Here is a 19897-nt window from a genome sequence, read left to right on the forward strand (position 1 = left end):
TGTCTAATTTGAAACAAGAGTAGCCCCAATGACTTCAATCGACTTAGTTAGGCATGTGCTTAAATACCTTGTTGAATTGGGCCTAAAGGCCAGATGTACAAAGGGATTTAGGTGCTGAAAGATACAGAGGAGCATCTAGTTTATTTTATAAAAGTGCCTAAGCAAGTTAGGCACCTAATTCCAGTTGTTATATGGTGAAGAATGCCTTTTGGATTTTAGATAATAGTTGAAAAAATATATTCTTTTAGATATGCATTTTATAAAAATAGTGACTGCTTTCTCAGACCCAATCAAAAAAGCATGGTGTGAAAATCCTGGCCCTGATTGATGTCAGCGGGAGTTTTGCCATTGACTTTGATGGGACCAGGATTTCACCCATTGTGAGTAATTCTACCTGCTTGAGCTGTTTGAGGGTCCTATCCAGTTCCCACTGAAATCAGTAGGAATCTTTTTAGTCACTGCAATGTATTCACCTGCTTATCTCCACTGCTCCTTCTCCCACAGAGAAGATGGGGGCCAAGTCATTGTCCCTTCATGACAGTTTAGCAAAGAATGGACCAGAGTTTCACCTTTTTCTGTTGTGGCCAAGGGGAGAGGACAATCAGATTTATCTGCTTGCTGGCAAACAGAGCACAAATCAGCACTGCAGCAGAAATCCATGGTGTGGGAGCTGCCCCACATCCTAGTCATTCTGGGCTCCAGCAGGAGGATGGCTTTGGAGACAAGGGTGGATCTGTGGAGGTCAGATCAGTGCTTCTGTTGCCCAGATTTTGAGGTCCATTGGTGCCCCAAGGATCAGTCTTCAACTGCAATGTGTCTCCTTTACCACCAATATGGCCACACTAGAAATGGAGTAGTCTCTCTATTAGATGTGTTCTTCTAATGCTGTTTTGTTAAAATGAGGAGGAAGGCCGTGTGCTTTCAAATATATTGATTTGTTTTGTCCTCACCCTATGCTTTTGGTTTGATTGATAGAACATAGTGTCATTGTAATCCTGACAAAACTATTAATTATGCTGGGAAGCTCCAATCCACACCTATGATTGTTTTACAACTTTCTACACCAAGGGCCAGATTTACAAAGGTATTTAGGCACCTAACTCCCATTGAAATCAATGGAAATTAGGTGTCCAACCTGTGTAGGTGTTTTGAAAATCCCACTAGGAACCTATGTGCATCTTTGGGCACCTAAATACCTTTGAAAATCTGGCCCCATCTCTCTTTGATCAGACTGTGATTGTGGCTCTGAATTAACAATCTTCTACTACACAATGTAGATTATCTTGCTATTTATCATGGCCCGATGAAGAGACTTTGATTCATAGAAGCATGTCTTTTGTTGGACTAATTAATAAGTTATCTCTCGCAACTCTGTATTTTATGTACTTAAAGGCATTTCTATAACACTCATCGCCATAGCAACTGAGGAAGTTACATTGTAATTTGCTGTCTCCCATGGCTGCAATTTAGGCTTCCATTCTTCTCCATTGATTAGTCTAATGCACTAGTAGGGCATTTTTTGAGGATTATAATTCAATGAACTCCCCTATTTTAGCATGTTAAAATTAACCATAGACCATTTGGCTCAATGCCAGAGAGTATGCATGTTTGTTTGTATTTTGCTATTTCATTGGTAAATACTCACAAGTGCATGGTCCTTGCCAACATACAGAAAAGACACATTCCCTACCCCTACAAGCTTTGGCCCTGATCCTTCAAAGACTTCCACATGTGCTTAACTTTACTCACTCAATGGGAATACTCCCAGTGCATAAAGTTAAGTACATTTTTGCAGGGTTAATGCCTACAATTTAGATGCAGACTTTTATATGACACAGAAAGTATTTATCCTGGAATCCATTTGTTATTTATTTGAATTACCTTATCTATCTAGGTTCTCATGCAGCCTCCATCGCTGTGGTATATGAGTGCCATTGAATGAGCAGAGTGTGCTGCTGTTTTTATATGCTATGAACCTAAATGATTTCCATCGCACACAGTGGTATGCAGATTTCTCACTTTTTCACTGATGCTTACCCGCTGGAGATAATGTTGAGAGACGACACCACCACCAGTCTGGTTGTCTAATATACCACGGCATTAATTCTTTAGCAATAACCTTGTGCGTACAAATTCAGACTCCCTCACCTGTTAAATAATAGGCCATATAACTATGATTTTAAAAAATATATTTTCAATTTATAGTAGCAATGATAACCTCAGTACAGGACATTTCAGAGGAATGAATGACCAGCTTGGGTTAGTAGCACTCAGCTGCATCTGAGGCCATCAACTCTGACCAACCAGTAATTAATCTTCAGGATTTGCCTTGCACTGCTATCATTATTGCTTACACGTATTGCAAACCAGGAGATGCATTAGAAGAAAATAAAGGTCACTTGAAAAGGTCTGCACTGCATCTTCTCCCCCCCCCTTCACTGATTTTGTACAGTTCTAACCTGCCCCATTAGAGAACACAATAATGCTTCTCTGTGTGAAAAATCTCTGCTATAAGCCTCCCAAAGCTTCCCTAATCAACACCTGTCAGTTTCAAAAGTAGCACCGGACAGGCACACCAGAGCCTCTTCAATTAGGTTCTTACTGAACGAATGAAACTAAAACAGTTCATCAAAAAAGAAATCTCCTTTCCTGTTGACAACTGGGATTCCTCCCAGAGGCATGTCAAGGCCCTGATTTCATAATGCTGTCCGATAGTGCCCACTGGTGTGATCAGAAAGGTAATCTATCAAGGAAGGTAATAGTTATTCTCTGTTTGGGCCAGTCACTCTTGAAAGCAACAAACCTCAAGTCGATTAATTTGTCGTGTTCAACATTTTCAAACCCGGGTGCCTAAAGTGACTCTCCTAAACTCATATTTAAGCACCTAATTAAAAATGATCTGATTTTCAAAAGTGCTAAGCACTTACATTTTGGCCATTGAGTTCAACTTTTCTTCAGGTGCCTAACTTCAGGCAACCTCAGTTTAACTATGGGCAATGTTTTGGCCTATGTGTAGTGTCTTTTACAAAAACTGCTTCTGGTTAAATAAAGTTTTATGTGATCATAGAAAAGTGAGTACAATGTTGTTTGCAATTATATTTATATTCCTTTTATTGCTTGTGCAAGGTAATGTTGGATACTGAGGACTTGTCACAAGTAGGGAGCAGAATTATCAGTAGATTAAGTAAAAATTCAAGTCAGCTTTGTCATTTTCTACAACATACCTATAACCATGAACTGCATCACTGTTGTTCTGCCAAAGTATAGATCATTTGGCTGCTATGACAACTGCAGAGCAGAAGACTATCTATGAATTAATTTGTCAGAAATGATCTATTTCACAAAATGTACTTGAAGCTCAAAGTACACAATTAAAATGAATAATGGTGAGCATGGAGCACTGATGTGGCTAGATTAAGGTAATTTGAAGTTAGCCATGTCTAGCAATGTTTGGCAGACCCATCAGAATGAATGCAATAACCTGAAGGAAACATGTTTTACAGTTTTTATGCTTAATTATAGTTATTACCTGTTCTCCAAATATGATTTCACTCTAAAGCAAAACATGCAATGGGATAATCGATCATAAAATGCTATACTGAGAGATCTGGATGCAGAGATGGGAGGGTAATTAACCATTGGAACAATTTACCAGTGGTGGTTGTGGATTCTCCATCACTGAAAATTTTAAAACTAAGATTGGATATTTTTCTAAAAGCTTTGCTCTCCTTCAAACAGTAATTATGTTGGGGAAGTTCTATGGCCTTTGTTATACAGGAGGTCAGACTAGATTATCACAATGATCCTGTCTGGCCTTAGAATCTATGAAGATCTTCAATGATTCAGCATTGTAGATCTTTGAATGCCAAAAGATATTTTAAGATTTACAAAAATCTTAACATATAGAACTCTGGAAAAGGAGATGGTATATTATTTTATTTATTAGTTCATTTAAAAAGAAAATGTATTGGAGACCCTTGAATACATTCAAACAGACTCTGTTTACACCCAAACAGGTTCATTTTGTGTCAGTTTTCAAGAAAGCAAACAAGAGCATAAAACAGAGTGAGATTAAAAGTATGTTAAGAGAAAAAGCGTAGAGGTGGATGAGAAAGAAATTAAGATTTATAACTCAGAGAGCCTTTGCAGTTAAAAGTGTGAGTTTGTTTATTATTAAACCTGCCAGTAAATCATCTTTGATCTCACTTACCTTGTTAAAGTTGGCACAGGTGTCGTAACATGGGACATGGACTCTTCTCTATCCTGTTCTGATTTATGACCACTGTAGGCTTTCAGTTTCATTCAGTATTGTGTGGAATAGGGTTTGACCATAAGCAATAACACCGCTGGGGTGTGCACAGTGAAATTCCTTTTTATCTAGGCCAAAAGTTGTCTGGTCCCTGAGATCTTCATTTTCAACAGTGTCCACCTTTTTGGGTGCCTGTGTCTTTGAGTGCCCAGTTTAGGGTCTTATTTCCAGAAGTCCTTAACACCTGCAGTTTTAATTGAGTTCAACCATCAAAAGGACGAGTAAAACTACTATCCTGGCTAATGCACAGTAAGTAGATGTAAAGGTATGGAGATCGGAAGGCAGAATATGCTGATTGAGAATGTGACAAAAATTAAATCCCTTGGATTCAATGGGAGCTGCAGACACTCACAACCTCTGAAAATCAGGTTTTTGTTTTAATTCTGTGTGGCTTCTGCTTCTACAAACTAACAAGACTGTTGTGCCTCATCAAATAGTCAGCAAATGATCACTTGTTCTTATACTACTAAATGAACCTGTTGCCTCCTTCCTGTCACTTGAATGAGTGGGAAAGTATCTAACCAGAGGAGCGCGCTATATTACCAGGTCCCCAGTACCCAGAAAGCTCATAATCACAGGTACAGCCAAAAAAAAAGAAGAAGAAGAAGAAGAAGCATCTCCTGAAGTCAGAGGGGACCAGTTCAGGAGAGAGGTAGGGACTGGAGGTCCAGCCTGGGAGCTGGCTGTGTAAATGCTGTTGCAGGTACAGTGTCAGCAGTAACTACAGCAGGAGGAAATAGGCAGCCACCTGCAAGGAGGAGGGTGGTATGGCGTGGCTCCAGGGAGACCCTTAGCTTCCTCACCCTTTTCTGGATGGCTCTTAGGGGTTGAGTTAGGGACTGTTGGTTTGAACTTTATTATCACTGTTGAAGTCCTTATGCCTAGGGCCATTTGTACCCTTTATTTTTTCCAGCCCTAGTAAAATAGTCCTCTGTTACTTGCTTGAAATGTGTGTTTATGGGAACTCACCAAGAACTGGAGTCTGTAGAGCCTAGTGCCTGCAGCAGCACTTCATCTCTCCTCTGTGAGGTTGTAGTCCCCAGAGCTCATGGTACCAGACATCTAGAAGGAGCTAGTGAAGCATTTAACCTCACAGTAAGAGTTATGCTTGCTACCACACAAAACCCCATTGACTTCAATGCAATGATGTATGTTAGTAAGATCAGGCTCGGTGATTTTAACTTAATATCTTGCTGAAGAGCATTGGTGGGTGGATTTCACTGGGACCAGGCAGAAGTGGAATTTTCCCTCTTACCTGGGCTCTTTCAATTCACACTGTAGAACCACACTGGTTATGTTACTGGGGGATTTCCACAGCCCTGGCGTCAGAGCTGGATTTGACCTTTACTCTTAATAGCGCTGGATAATTGTTTTACATATTTCAATAAATACAATGAGTAAAGTCAGTGGCAATTTTTAAAGCTCCCCTGCAAACTCTTTACTTGCTTTTATCCCAAACAGTTTGTACTCAGAATTTGGCCTCCACAGAATAGAGTTACTCCTCGCTTAACGTTGTAATTATGTTCCTGAAAAATGTGACTTTAAGCGAAACTATGTTAAGCAATTCCAATTTCCCCATAAGAATTAATGTAAATGGCAGGGGTTAGATTCCAGGGAAATTTTTTCGACAGACAAAAAACTATATATATACACACACACACAGTATAAGTTTTAAACAAACAATTTAATACTGTACACAGCAATGATGATTGTGAAGCTTGGTTGAGGTAGTGAAGTTTGTGAATACAGACTAACACGGCTGTTACTCTGAAAAGAGGATGGAGTGTTTCCTGCGGAATGCCTTACTGCTAAATGATGAACTAGCATTCGACTGACCCCGAAGGGTTACCTTTGTTAATGTAGCCTCACACTCTACAAGGCAGCAGGAATGGAGGGAGGGGAGACAGCATGGCAGACAGAGACACACATCCTGTGTGTGGGAGAGAGATAGAGATGCACATTGCCCCTTTAAGTACACTGACTAAGTACATTGCCTTTAAAAAAGATCAGGAGGTTGAGACAGCAGCTGAGGCCAGCAAGCTGTCTCCATCCTGAGCCCTGTCCTGTCCCCACCTTGCTCTATATGGAGAAGGGGTAAGCAGGGGGCAGGAGTAGGGGGGAGGGGGACACCCTGACACTAGCACCCCTCATCCCCCCTCCCCTGCACAGCAAGCAGGAGGCTCCTGGGAGCTGCTCCAAGGCAGAGGGCAGGAGCAGCACATGGCAGTGGGGGGAGGGACAGCTGAACTGCCGCAATTGGTAGCCTGCTGGGCGGCTGCTGCACAGGGAGCTTAGGGGGGCGGGGAGCTGATACGGGGGCTGCCGGTCCACCCTGGTTCCAAGCCCCCACCAGCTTGCTCCACCGGGCTGCTCTTCCTGCAAGCACTGGACAAAGCAGGCGGCTGCCAAACAACCTTATAAGGGAGCATTGTGCAACTTTAAATGAGCATCCTCCCTAACTGATCCGCAACAAAACAACTTTAACCTGGATGACTTTAAGCGAGGAGTTACTGTAGTCTCTCTTCATTATTCCATACACCTCAATTCAAAGCTCTTCTAAGCTCATATGTAGGATCTGCCACTCCTTTTCAGGGAGGCATCCTCTTATGGGTCCAAAATTCAGCAAGAAGGCTGTTGTCAGGCCCTGAAGTGCACCACTATTGCCAAATCACAGAGCTTTGCAAAAAAGATCTGATGGTATCCTATGGACCTAAGATCCCAATTCAGAAAAGCACTTAGGCACATGCTTAATTTTAACTGCATTCGGAGACTTAAACACATTACTTTAAGCATATGCTTAAGTGCTTTGCTGAATCAGGGCCCAAGGGTGAAATCCTGGTGCCATGGAAGTTAATGGCAAAACTTCCATTGACTTCAGTAGGGCCATATAAGATACCACGTAACTTGCCATAATTGATGCAACACCTTAACTCATTCAGCCTCTTCTCATCTGGTAGAGCAAGTGCTTAAATCCTAAAACTGTCACTCAAGCTGTTGGACTACAGAGAGTTGCTCTGGAAGGAAAATAAATACCATTAAAGCAGAGAAAAGCTGCTTATCTGCTTTAGAAAACAGGAGCCTAAATGTTCATTTTCTGATCTGAGGACACTGTCACCAGCTTAAGGTGGGAAAACAGAGCACCTTTAAATAGACCTCAAAACCAAACAAACAGTTGGCTCAGTGCTGAAACTCCAAGCGCATCCTGCTGATTAGCCTAATTCGGGGATGAGGTGACATTGTTCACTGCAGCTCTCAGACACAACAAATAAAATAAAATAAATAAATAACCCAGGCACTGAATTAGAAAAACCCAGCTGTAGCGGTCTGGCAGTGCTACAACCCTCAGACACAACTCTAAACATTACATTAATGACACACTTTCAACACTACCTCACAGAAATGAACCAGGGCCCCCTCACCACATTGCAACAGTGGAGCTATGAATTAAATAGTGAGGGTCATGCTGCACCTTACAACAGAGTAATATGCCTATGTAGCAAGCAAGCTTTCTTCACTGACTTTCAACCCAATAATTGCTAAACTGTCCTAAAATATGAATGAGGGACAATTATGACTTGTGTGTGTGTAAGAAAAACAAGCTGTTATATTCCAGTTGTATATTTCATAAAGAACTGCTCTGTATGTAAGTACGGCTTAAGATGTAAATAATAGGTTTATGGACTTTCTGAATTCATCACTTAAGGGAGTTTTAATCTACGTCTCCAGGATGTCCCATGAAATGATCCAAAAGTCACATACTTCTCCATAAGGAACTCCTTTTATTTAGTTAAGGCAGATTCCCTAAATGAGATAGTCAGACCCCTGGCTGCCGCTCTGAACTAGTTGTGACTAGATTAGAGAATAGATCATTTACTGCCACACTAACATTAGTGTGCGATTGTAAGTGATGAGACGGTAATGTAGTGCATTAGTCTCAGTATCAGCTATGGAAGAACTCACCTGGTAATTGCAATCTAGCATCATGGTTCTGCTTGGCGTTACCATTGTTTAGAAAATACCCAAGGAATGTGGTGTTCTCACAGAGTTTACTGACATTATACTATGGAATAATTAGAAAAGCATGACTTCCTCTTCATTTCATACCTTAGTTGTCTGTGGTTTTCAAAAGATTCTACAGATGTCTTATTTAGAGGATTTTTTTCTTACTAAAGTTAACTAATAATATATCTGATTTTGATAAGATCAAAGGCTTTCTTTTGTGGGCAAGCTATTTCTATGGCATTTATCACTTCATAAAGAGTATATTTATCTCAAATCAGGTCAGATTTTGTATCAGTATCTGGATTTATATTTAATTTAAAAAATAATTAACTTAATTCCATCCTAATATAGAATTTTGGATGTATGATACATGAGTTTGAGATTTATTATGTCTTGTTTTATTTTCTAGATCGAATAAATAAAATAACCACTAAATTAACCCTCTGTGGAAATACAGTCAAAGTGACTCTTTGCATTTCAGTTTGTTCAACACAGAAATTGAAATCAGTTGGAGAACTTTGTGTTTCCCAAAATATTTAGTTACATTTCAACTCCTACAAATTTGGTTTACTCTAATTTATTTTAATTCACAAACCCAAACAATCCAGATAGAATTTGAAATATAAAATGGATGGCCTAGAAAAATCCTGATAAATGTTTTGCCTGGAAGATAACAACATGGATGATAAAGCCTCTCAGGATCTTTAACTGTGTGTTGAAACGTATGAATTGCCACACTGGATCAGAGTCACGGTCCAGTTATTCCAATATGCGTTCTCTGACAGTGGCCATCAGCAGAAGCAGGTGCAGCAGCAGATGTTCCCCAGGAAGTTTTCATCTTAATCTTTAATTCTTAGAGATTGGTTTAAACTCTAAAGCAGGAGGTTTATATCCATTTCAATACTGAGGGAATGACTGATTCAGGGAATTGGCAAAGAATTATACAGCCTTTCACCTTTTGGTCACCAATTCCAATCCATCTCAAGTCAGTAGTGACCAAAAGTTGATTCTATGTGATGGGTGTCGAATGACCTAAGTGAAATGAGTCTGGTGGTCATAGTACGGTGGTTAAAGTTATTGTTGTTTCTACCAGTTGTCTGTATTCATAAGGGCAAATTCATTCCGGTGTTAAGAAAGCATTTACTCCATTAATTTAAGTTAAAATTAAATTTAATTTAATTGAGTCTGCTTACACTAGAGCTGAACTTGGCTCACGAAGATCATTTATTCATTTTATTTTTCCAGGCATTATATAGCAAACATATTTCATATATAGTTCCCCCACTTCAGCAATGTGCTTGCCTCTATGTATCTAGAAACATTTAATAAACAATTAATATATCTTTTCCCTGGATTCTTTTTAAAATCTAATGACGTTTTCAATGCACAATTAGGTATTTTCAAAATAACTGATAATATTTTGCTTTACGTACTCTCAGAGTACAGTAGGATATCTGCATTCTGAGCTAGGCATGTTACAATATATAGCTTCCCAATGGGGGTTGTTATAATATACTTATGTATAGGGTAATGACTAGGAACTTAGAGAACTCTACTTTCAGGAAGTGTTTGAGGAAGGACTAAAGCTTGAATGTTGTGCACTCTTGACCATCTCTCTTTTTATGTTTGAACACCAAACAGTGCAGTTGGGCATGCAAAACCCCTTATTTCTAGTTAAACTGGGAACTTTTGAATACTGCGTACACTTTTGAATACTGTGTACAGATATGGTCCCCTCAACTCAAAAAAGATATACTGGCATTAGAAAAGGTTCAGAAAAGGGCAACTAAAATGATTAGGGGGTTGGAACGGGTCCCATATGAGGAGAGATTAAAGAGGCTAGGACTTTTCAGCTTGGAAAAGAGGAGACTAAGGGGGGTTATGATGGAGGTATATAAAATCATGAGTGGTGTGGAGAAAATGAATAAGGAAAAGTTATTTACTTGTTCCCATAATATAAGAACTAGGGGCCACCAAATGAAATTAATGGGCAGCAGGTTTAAGACAAATAAAAGGAAGTTCTTCTTCACACAGCGCGCAGTCAACCTGTGGAACTCCTTGCCTGAGGAGATTGTGAAGGCTAGGACTATAACAGGGTTTAAAAGAGAACTGGATAAATTCATGGAGGTTAAGCTCATTAGTGGTTATTAGCCAGGATGGGTAAGGAATGGTGTCCTAACCACTGTTTGTCAGAGGGTGGAGATGGATGGCAGGAGACAGATCACTTGATCATTACCTGTTAGGTTCACTCCCTCTGGGGCACCTGGCATTGGCCACTGTTGGTAGACAGGATAATGGGCTGGATGGACCTTTGGTCTGACTCAGTATGACCATTCTTATGTTCTTTTGTGCATCCCTGAAAACAATTCTGTGTATCTCTGCATGCATATTGGGTGATTACTTTCACCTAACTGCACACTTATGCATTTTTTTTCAAATGCAAATGTTATTAACAAGCTACCATTTAACCTTAAAGTACAATGCACTTCATTAGATTTGATTTATTTGTTTTAGCTCCAGAAGTGTTCCAGGCTTTTATGGATGGAGGCCCAGGATATTCATACCCAGTAGACTGGTGGTCACTAGGAATTACAGCATATGAATTGCTGCAGGGTTGGGTAAGAGTGTTTGGTTTTGGTTTTATTTAAAGTATTGCCTGACAATAGTTGAAATGTTTGCAGAGTGTCTGACTCATTTTGCTTAACTTTCATGACAAACTTTGGGTGAACATGACATGAGATTTGGGTTTCTAGTGCACTCTCCAACTGGGGGTAACTTCCCAGTTTTACATTTTGTTATGAAGCTTTCACCCAGCTCTAGTAATTATTTCATGGCAGTTCACCAAAAAAGGACGTAAATTGCATGATGTGTTCAAATGAAATATTTTTAAGGGCTACTTCTGCAGGCTTTGCTCACGGGACTGCTCACATAAGTAAGGGCAGCAGGATTGAGTCCCAGATACATGAGTGTACCAAATTGGAAGCAATTACAGCTTTTCAATATATAAGTTAGGCATTATGGGGTTCCATTATATTTTTGCTCTCTTGAGCAATATCTTAGAAGAGTTAATATAATATGCCAAGATGTTTGGACCAACCACAGGAGAGGCTTATCTGCCAGACCACTCATTACTTATCTAATCAATTATGTGAATGAGCTTGATGAAAAATCTTCCTAAGCATGGTTGAGTTTCACAGAAGATAATGAAAAATTCCATTCCACTTTGCTTCCAAGGGAATAAAACCTGATAGTGTTAAATATTTATTTACCATTCCCCGTGGAAGATAGAACTTTAAATAAGATATCCGTGCAGTTACTTGTAGCTTAAGCATTTTCATTTTATATTTCATTTCTTTTTTGGAGGCGGGGAGGGGGGAAGAATATTTTATAACTCCTTGCTGCATGGTGGTCACCATACATAGTAGATGTTCTTTAGAGAAGTCATAGTTACTATTTTTATTACAGAAACACCAAGAGGCCCCAGTAGAGATCAGCTCCCCATCATGCCGGGCATGGTATAAACATGTAGTATAAAACAGTCCCTGACCTAAAGAATTCAAATTCTAATTAGAGAAGGCAGAGAAAGGATGGCATGTAAATTTTTAGCTCAAATGGTTACATGTCGGCAAAGTCATGCACAGGGTATCGTAATGGGAAGTGTCAGGCAGTCTTAATGAAAAGCACTGCTACCAGCTCTGCTTAGGATAAAAACCAATGAAATAACACCGTACTGCTTTAACAGCTGTCTGTTGGCAGAGGGGGTTCTCAGGAAGAGAACATTGTGATGGAGTGCACAACAGAGGATATAGACCTGGAGTCCCAGCCCTGATCACCAAGAGTTGCCAATTACTTTAATAATTATGTAGATTATGTAGGTATCTATTTGCCAAGCTCAGCACAATTTTCCCAGAATGATTTTCTCTGACTAGAGACAAAACAAGGCTGGAACGGAGGTTGAATTTCAAAACCATGTTAAAATAAAAACACCACCATCCATCTGATGACCCAGCCAGGCATTTCTGCCCTATTGAGCAGGGTTTGTTGCTTATGGAGCAGGCTGTCATTGTGGGGACAGATTAGTCCATGGCCTTGTCTAGAGTAGGGGAAAAGCACTTGTTTTTCTAAATTGTAAACACCGTTTTTACTAGTCTAGACAAGGCCAAGCAGAGGAGCACAAAGCGCAAAAGAAGGAGGAGTAGGGGTGAGTAAATGTATTCAACCCTACATATGTTACTACCCATTAAAAGCACAAGCTTCAAAACCCCCACCTGCCTCTGTAGTGGCCCTCTGTGAGGAAGCAGGGCTTTACAGGGCTGCAAGATCAGGCAGCAGGCAGCCAGCCCAATTCTCTTCTGTGCTCCCACAGCACTCAGCTCAGCTGCAAGAGCACATACGGCTCATTTCCATAGGAGCAAAGGAATGGCTATACTGGATCACAGCCATGTTCTTTCTAGTCCTGTCTCTTGCAGTGGCTAGCACCAGATGCTTCAGAGGAAGCTGCAGGAATCCCACAAAACCACCAATGGGAAAAAGAGGAGAGGAGGAGAGAGGCATAAATCTGCTGTTGTGTGACCAAATAGTTTGCCAGTTAGCTCATTTCTCACTCTGGAACTGGTGATAGAATATGGGTAACCTACAAAATGGTCTGATGGAGATCAAGATAAGTTATGTAAAAAATTAATTGTTTTTGTTTGTGCTGACTTTTTGTTCTTGTTTGCCTCTACCCTTGTTAGATAGAACTAATCTTGTGCTGGGGGGAGGGTCATAATCCTCACAGCTTTCTTGTTGCACTGTATTGCACAATACCAGTCAGCCAAAACAGCACGTTATTGGAAGCAGGACAATAGCTACCATAGCAATTTGGACTTTGTACTAGACTGCTCAGTCCATTGCTCCCTTCCAGTGTATTACATAATCTCTTAGTGTAGTCCATCCATTCACACAACACAGCAGACACAGCTAGGTAGCTAGCCAGTTAATTATAAAAGACCTGTCTAAAAAGAGAAGCTAACTTGTAAATCATTGCAAGAAGTTAACCCCCCGGGAAATTAAAACCTGTGCATTATGGTAGCCATGGTATAAGTCTGTCCACTCCTGTCTCTCTCTCTCAGATGCCGATATCAGAGCTCAGTGTCCAGGTTCCATTACCAGAGTGTGGCCTCTCTATCAAGGCAGGCTATGTGTTGTAGACCACTCTTCAGATGTCGGACTGGGCACATTTCCATCACATGAGCTATTGTCTGTGACGGTGCCCCACCGTCACACCAGGGGGAGAAAACCAGTGCATGGTTGCAGCAACTCTGGTCAAGCCAGAGAGTAACCTCTTGAGACTTGTCCAAGAACTGTGATTAAGTGGGCAAAGAGGCAGGTGCAGCGATGTACTCGTGAATTTACTTAGTGTATTAGACTCTCTTTCCCACTGATGCTTTCACTCTGTAAGTTCATAATTTTGAGCTTCCAGGCAGCGCTGATCATCTATGCATGGTAAAGGGGCAGTAGCATTCTTGTTCAAGAGTGTGTGAGCTGCCATAGCAAAGGGATATCAAGAGATGAGCCATGGTGTCACACCCCGGACCACAGGAGTGGAATTCCTCCCCTGACTATGAACAGACCTTCAGGCTGGTGCTTTGTATTGTTCACTGTCTGAGAATGGGGCATCAGTCAGTCATAGATGAAATAGTATGCAGTGGTGTTGAAGCTGTGTTGGTCCCAGGATATTAGAGATACAAGGTGGGTGAGGTAATATCTTTTATTGGACCAACTTCTGTTGGGGAAAGAGACAAGCTTTCCAGCTTATACAGAGCTCTTCTTCGGGTTTTTCACACCCCCTGAGCAAAAAAGTTGAAGCGCTGTAAGGTGCCGGTGTAGTCACACCCTAACTCAGGGAGTTACTGCTAAATACAAGGTGGAACAGAGTGTTTAGCATAAGTAGTTAACACATATTTCAAGGGACCATTCAAGGACCACCCTGCGTAGTGGCCCGTTGACACCCCTCCAATCATAGGGAGGAAAGGAAGGGAGGAGAGAAGCTGCTGGGGAGGTTGTTAGTGGGTTACAGATTGTTGTAATAAGCCATAAATGCGGTGACTTTCTTCTGTCCTTGATTTTTAGTTTAAAGCAAAGTTATGAATTTAAGCTCCCAGGCTCATCTTTTGAAAGTGTTGTGCAGGTTCCCTTTGGGGATGAGGACTGATAGGTCAGATATAGAATGAGCACTTTGTGAAAAGTGTTCATCCATAGGTGATGTGATGTTTTGTCTTTTATCATTTTTCCTGTGTGAGTTCTTTTGAGAGTGTAGTGATTGTCTGGTTTCACCCACATAGTCGCTATTGGGTCATTTAGTGCACTTGATGACGCACATCACATGTTGTGATAGGGCTGTGTAGGACCCATGGATCTTCAAAGGTGTGTTGTGGGGCTGGGTGTTGATTATTGCAACAGTGGCTCATAAAATAACCTACACCTCAGACAGATGGCTCCAGAGACAAAAATATTCATAAATCTAATTTCAACTGACCTTGAAAACTTTCCTACTGACATAAATATTACAAAATAAAATCTAAAAAAGATATAAAACCACTGTGTATTTCAGTTGATTAGTACCAAAGAAATGCAAACGCAATCCATATGAGAAGGGTTAGCCTTTAAGATATTATAAGTCTTGTATGTTTAGAGAAACACTGTTTTCCAGTGTAAGCAATACAGAGTTCAGGAAAACAAAGATTTTGTATGCTCTGTTTATAACCTTCCTTATTGATTTTACATTGATATTATTTTAACTTTACCACAGAGGCCATACGAAATTCATTCAGCCACTCCAATTGATGAGATCCTCAACATGTTCAAGATAGAAAGAGTTCATTACTCATCCACATGGTGCAAGGGTATGATAGCATTGCTGAAAAAGGTAAGACAGTACAAGAGCTAGTTGCACTTGCCTCCTCCCGCAAATAATCCAGTGGATATCCTTCAGGTAAGATACAGCTCATACAAGTATCAGGTTGTTTAAATCTCATGGATAGAGGGAAAGGTGCCTTTCTTTGGCCTTCTCTGAACAGCAGAGATGTGGCATTGTCTCTTATGAAGTTGGTTTATTATTGTTCTCATACCGGTCTGAAAGAACAGTTCAATTTATCTTTTAAATTACATTTTTATAAGGAATTTTAGTGTTCCTGAAACAGACCTACAGACCAAGGACGTCTGTTTTCCACAGGTCCAGCGGTAGCACCTCCTGTGTTGCCCTGTTCTTGCCTCAGCCATAGTTTGGGGGCACCACATTCTGCATTCCCATTCAGTTCTTTGCATCTCTGCTGAGATTGCCAGCAAAGTTACCTAGAAACCTAGGAACTGCCTCTCTCCTTGTGCCATGCTCTCATAATTGCAGCAGCAAAGGTTCTCAGGATGGAGCCTCCTCACTATGTAACTGGAAGCCACAGGCTGGACATTCTGCATGAAGCCCCATGACACTGGAACTAGCTTTCCTCTGTCAGTCCACCTGAGCCCATATTTCTTCCTCTTCCAGTTACACTGCAAGGTATATCTTTGAGCAAGAATAGGGTTGCCAACTTTCAAACAAAACTGAACACCCTTGTCCTGCCCCGCCCCTTCCCTGAGGCCCCGCCCCTGCTTACTCCATCCCCACTCCCTCTGTCGCTCTCTCTCCCCAACCCTCGCTCACTTGCTCAATTTCACTGGGCTGAGGCAGAGGGTTGGGGTACAGGATGGGGTGAGGGCTCCAGCTGGGGGTGCGGGCTCTGGGGTGGGCCTGGGTCAGAGGGGTTTGGGGTACAGGAAGGTGCTCCAGGATGGGGGGCAGGGCCGAGGTGTTCGGAGTGTGGGAGGGGGCTCTGGACTGAGGCAGGGGGCTAGGGTGTGGGAGGGGGTATGGGCTGTGGCTGGAGGTGTGGGCTCCGGGCAGGGGCCAAGAGGTTTGTAGTGTGGGAGAGGATTCCGAGCTGGGCCAGGGGGTTGGGAGGCAGGCGGGGGTGCGGGCTCCTGATGATGCGTACCTCGGTCAGCTCCCCAGAAGCGGTGACATGTTCCTCAGCTCCTAGGCACAGGCATGGCCACGTGGCTCTGCGTGCTGTCTTTGCAGCTTCCTTTGGCTGTGGTTACCGGCCCCTGGGAACTGTGTAGCCGGCACTTGAGGCGGGGCAGTACATGGAGCCTCCCTGACTGTTCCTCTGCCTAGGAACTGAGGGACATGTCACTGCTTCTGGGGAGCCGCGTGGAGCCAGGTAGGGAGCCTACCAGCCTCGCCAACTGGACTTTTAATGGACCAGTCAGCGGTGGTGACCGAAGCCATCAGGGTCCCTTTTTGACCAGGTATTCTGTTTGAAAACTGGACACCCGGCAACCCGAAGCAGGAAGTGTTTTTAAATGTACCACTGGAACACTGGGAGATAAATTACAGATTTATATTTGAGCAGTCTGGTTTTTGTTATATGGAACATTGAGATGGTCAGTTTTCACTGTTGTCAGGGAGCTCACTGCAAAAACATATTATAATGAACTGAAAGAATACATGTAAGATGGCAAGTAGTGCCAAATTATGATGGAAAGGTATTTTTCATCACTTGGACTCTTGTCCACTAGTAAATGGACTAGTGCTAATAACTCACTTCATGTTCTATAGCCCTCAGATGGTAATTACATTACCTTAATATTATATGCAGTGTTGTTGTAGCCATGTTGGTCTGAGGATATTAGAGAGACAAGCTGGGTGAGATAATATCTGACATTGGAACAATTTCTTTTGGTGAGAGAGACAAGCTTTCGAGGTACACAGAGCTCCTCTGCAGGTCTGGGAAATGTATTCAGATCATCACATAAGTTAATTTTTTTTAAATACTGGAACTTCTAAGAAGTATGAGATGGTTCTCCAAGCTTTCCCTAATTAAAAATGCTATTATCCACATTAGTAAGATGCATTTACTCTTCTTGAAATCTTTATGGCATACAGTGTCTTAGAAAATGCATTTTTTTGATCACAGCTCCTCACTAAGGACCCTGAGTGCCGCCTTTCAAGTCTTGCAGACATTCAGAGCTCTCCGTACTTAGCTGATATCAACTGGGATGCTGTCTTGGAGAAAGCTGTGACACCAGGCTTTGTTCCTAATGTGAGTCAATAGTCTAGTTAAACTAAATTTGCAAATCCCCTATCCAATTATTGCTGTCATTTTAACTGTTTACTAATAGACATTTGCATTTATTTCTCCAAGGAAGTTTCAGTGTTTTCCTCCTGATGCACATTCTAAATTGCATTCTGCTCTTGTTCACTCTGCCGTAACAGAGAGCAAAATTTCCATTAGGTTATTGGACAATGGTTGGCGTGGGCCTGTGCTGTGAGGTGGCACTGAGCATTCTCCCTCTCAGGTGCTTGGCTGGTTCTTGCTCAAACTGTTCACCATATGTAGGGTCAGGAATGGAAGGGCTATCAAGAAGGCCAGGGCTTTATAAAGCAGTGAGCAAGCGATTAGGGAGTTTTGCAAACAGGGGCCGCTAACAGGGAGTTTCGAGAGGGAGTTCTCCAGGTGAAGGAGGAGCAAATATGGAACCCTTGAGGTAAGTGGCTGTCTGTAGTGTGTGTTTGTGTTTGGGGGTTACTTGCTGTGTGCTGAGCTTGTGTTTGTCTGTCTGTCTATCTGTTTGTTTGAAGGACCGTGTGCTGTGGCCGGCAGTTGGAAGCTGTGAGCTTCTAAACAAGGTTTGAAATCTAGAAGCCTCTGTTCATTGGCTAAGCCATAGTCAGGGGGCAGGGCTATCAAGAAGGCCAGGGTTTTATAAAGCAGTGAGCAAGCAACCAGGGACTGCTAACAGGGAGTTTCGAGAGGGAGTTGGGAAGGGGAGTGGAAAGGGGGCGAGGTACACTTGCCATTCTTTAAAACTGTTAAACTAAACTATAATCAAAACTCCTTGATTTAAACAAAAACCCTATCATTAACCTGGGTAGCTGTAGGAGAGCATGCAAGCAGAAGTCCAGCAGCAGAGTGGGGGCTATCCTGTTTATTGCACTCAGTGTAGCATGTATGATTACCTGTCCTGTGGGCAGATGGCAGATGTGTGCATTCAGTGCAAGGAGCTCCTGGCCCTCAGACTGTGTACGGGCTTTGGAGGCCAGGGTGGCGGAACTGGAGGAGCTAAGGGAGGCAGAAAGGTATGTTGATGAGGCTTTCTGGGACACTGTAGGTTTGTCCCACCTCCGGTCAGACAGCCCCTGTGCTGTTAAGGAGGATGAAAGGCCCGGAGAAGGAGAGCAGTCAATGGGAACAGAGGGAAACCTTCCCATAGTTGGGACCCTCCTTCCAGATAATGTTGGGGTATCCTCTTGCACTGAGGTTACCTCTCTGGGGGAGGGAACTCCAGTCATTAGGAAAAGGCAGGTGTTAGTAATGGGAGATTCGATCATTAGAAACATAGATAGCTGGGCTTGTGATGACTAGGAGCACCGTATGGTGACTTGCCTGCCTGGTGCGAAGGTTGCGGATCTCTTGAGGCATCTAGATACACTTATGTGTAGTGCTGGGGAGAAGCCGGTGGTCATGGTACATGTAGGTACCAATGACATAGGGAAGGGTAGGAGAGACGTCCTGGAGGCCAAATTTAGACTGCTAGGAAGGAGACTGAAATCCAGGGCCTCTATGGTGGCATTCTCAGAAATGTTTCCAGTTCTACATGCAGGGCCAGGTAGGCAGACAGAGCTTGAGAGTCTCAATGCGTGGATGAGATGATGGTATAGAGAGGAGGGGTTTATATTTATTGGGAACTAGGGAAACTTTTGGGATGGGGGAGCCTATACAGGAAGGATGGGCTCCACCAAAACCAGAGTGGATCCAGACTGCTGGCACTTAACATTAAAAAGGTTGCAGAGCAGTTTTTAAACTAAGAGATGGGGGAAAGCCGATGGCTGCAGAGGCGGACAGAGACTTCTCTTAGAGGAGAGTCTATTGATAGAGATTGAAATAAAAATCTTAAATGAATCCACGTGTTCCATAGAATCTCTATGGATAGTAATTCCATGCTCTAATAAGAATATAACAGTAGGGATCTATTATCAACCACCTGACCAGGACAGTGATAGTGACAATGAAATGCTAAGGGAGATTAGAGAGGCTATCAAAATAAAGAACTCAATAATAGTGCGGGATTTCAATTATCCCATATTGACTGGGTACATGTCACCTCAGGACGAAATGCAGAGACAAAATTTCTCGATACTGTAAATGACTGCTTCTTGGAGAAGCTGGTTCAGGAACCCACAAGGTGAGAGGCAACTCTCAATTTAGTCCTGAGTGGAGTGCAGGATCTGGTCCAAGAGGTAACTATAACAGGACCGCTTGGAAATAGTGACCAAAATATAATAACATTTAACATTCCTGTGGTGGGAAGAACACCTCAACAGCCCAACACTGTGACATTTAATTTCAGAAAGGGGAACTATGCAAAAATGAGGAGGTTAGTTAAACAGAAATTAAAAGGTACAGTGACGAGAGTGAAATCCCTGCAAGATGCATGGACACTTTTCAAAGACACCATAATAGAGACTCAACTTAAATGTATACCCCAAATTAAAAAACACAGTAAAAG

At 42.1% G+C, this 19897-nt stretch overlaps 1 protein-coding gene across 4 annotated transcripts in view; it reads left to right on the plus strand.

Moving 5' to 3' along the window:
* The window catches only part of STK32B (serine/threonine kinase 32B), a 251940-nt gene that overhangs the window by 197763 nt on the left and 34280 nt on the right, over window positions 1-19897 (plus strand). For all 4 annotated transcript variants that reach the window (XM_048848884.2, XM_048848883.2, XM_048848886.2 and 1 more), the window contains 3 exons: window positions 10826-10929; window positions 15102-15218; window positions 17305-17430. In XM_048848884.2, coding sequence (XP_048704841.2) covers window positions 10826-10929; window positions 15102-15218; window positions 17305-17430 — 347 coding nt within the window. The remainder of the gene's footprint in view (window positions 1-10825; window positions 10930-15101; window positions 15219-17304; window positions 17431-19897) is intronic.

The sequence above is a fragment of the Caretta caretta genome, chromosome 4 (assembly GCF_965140235.1).
Source record: "Caretta caretta isolate rCarCar2 chromosome 4, rCarCar1.hap1, whole genome shotgun sequence".
In the NCBI taxonomy this organism is placed as follows: Eukaryota; Metazoa; Chordata; order Testudines; family Cheloniidae; genus Caretta; species Caretta caretta.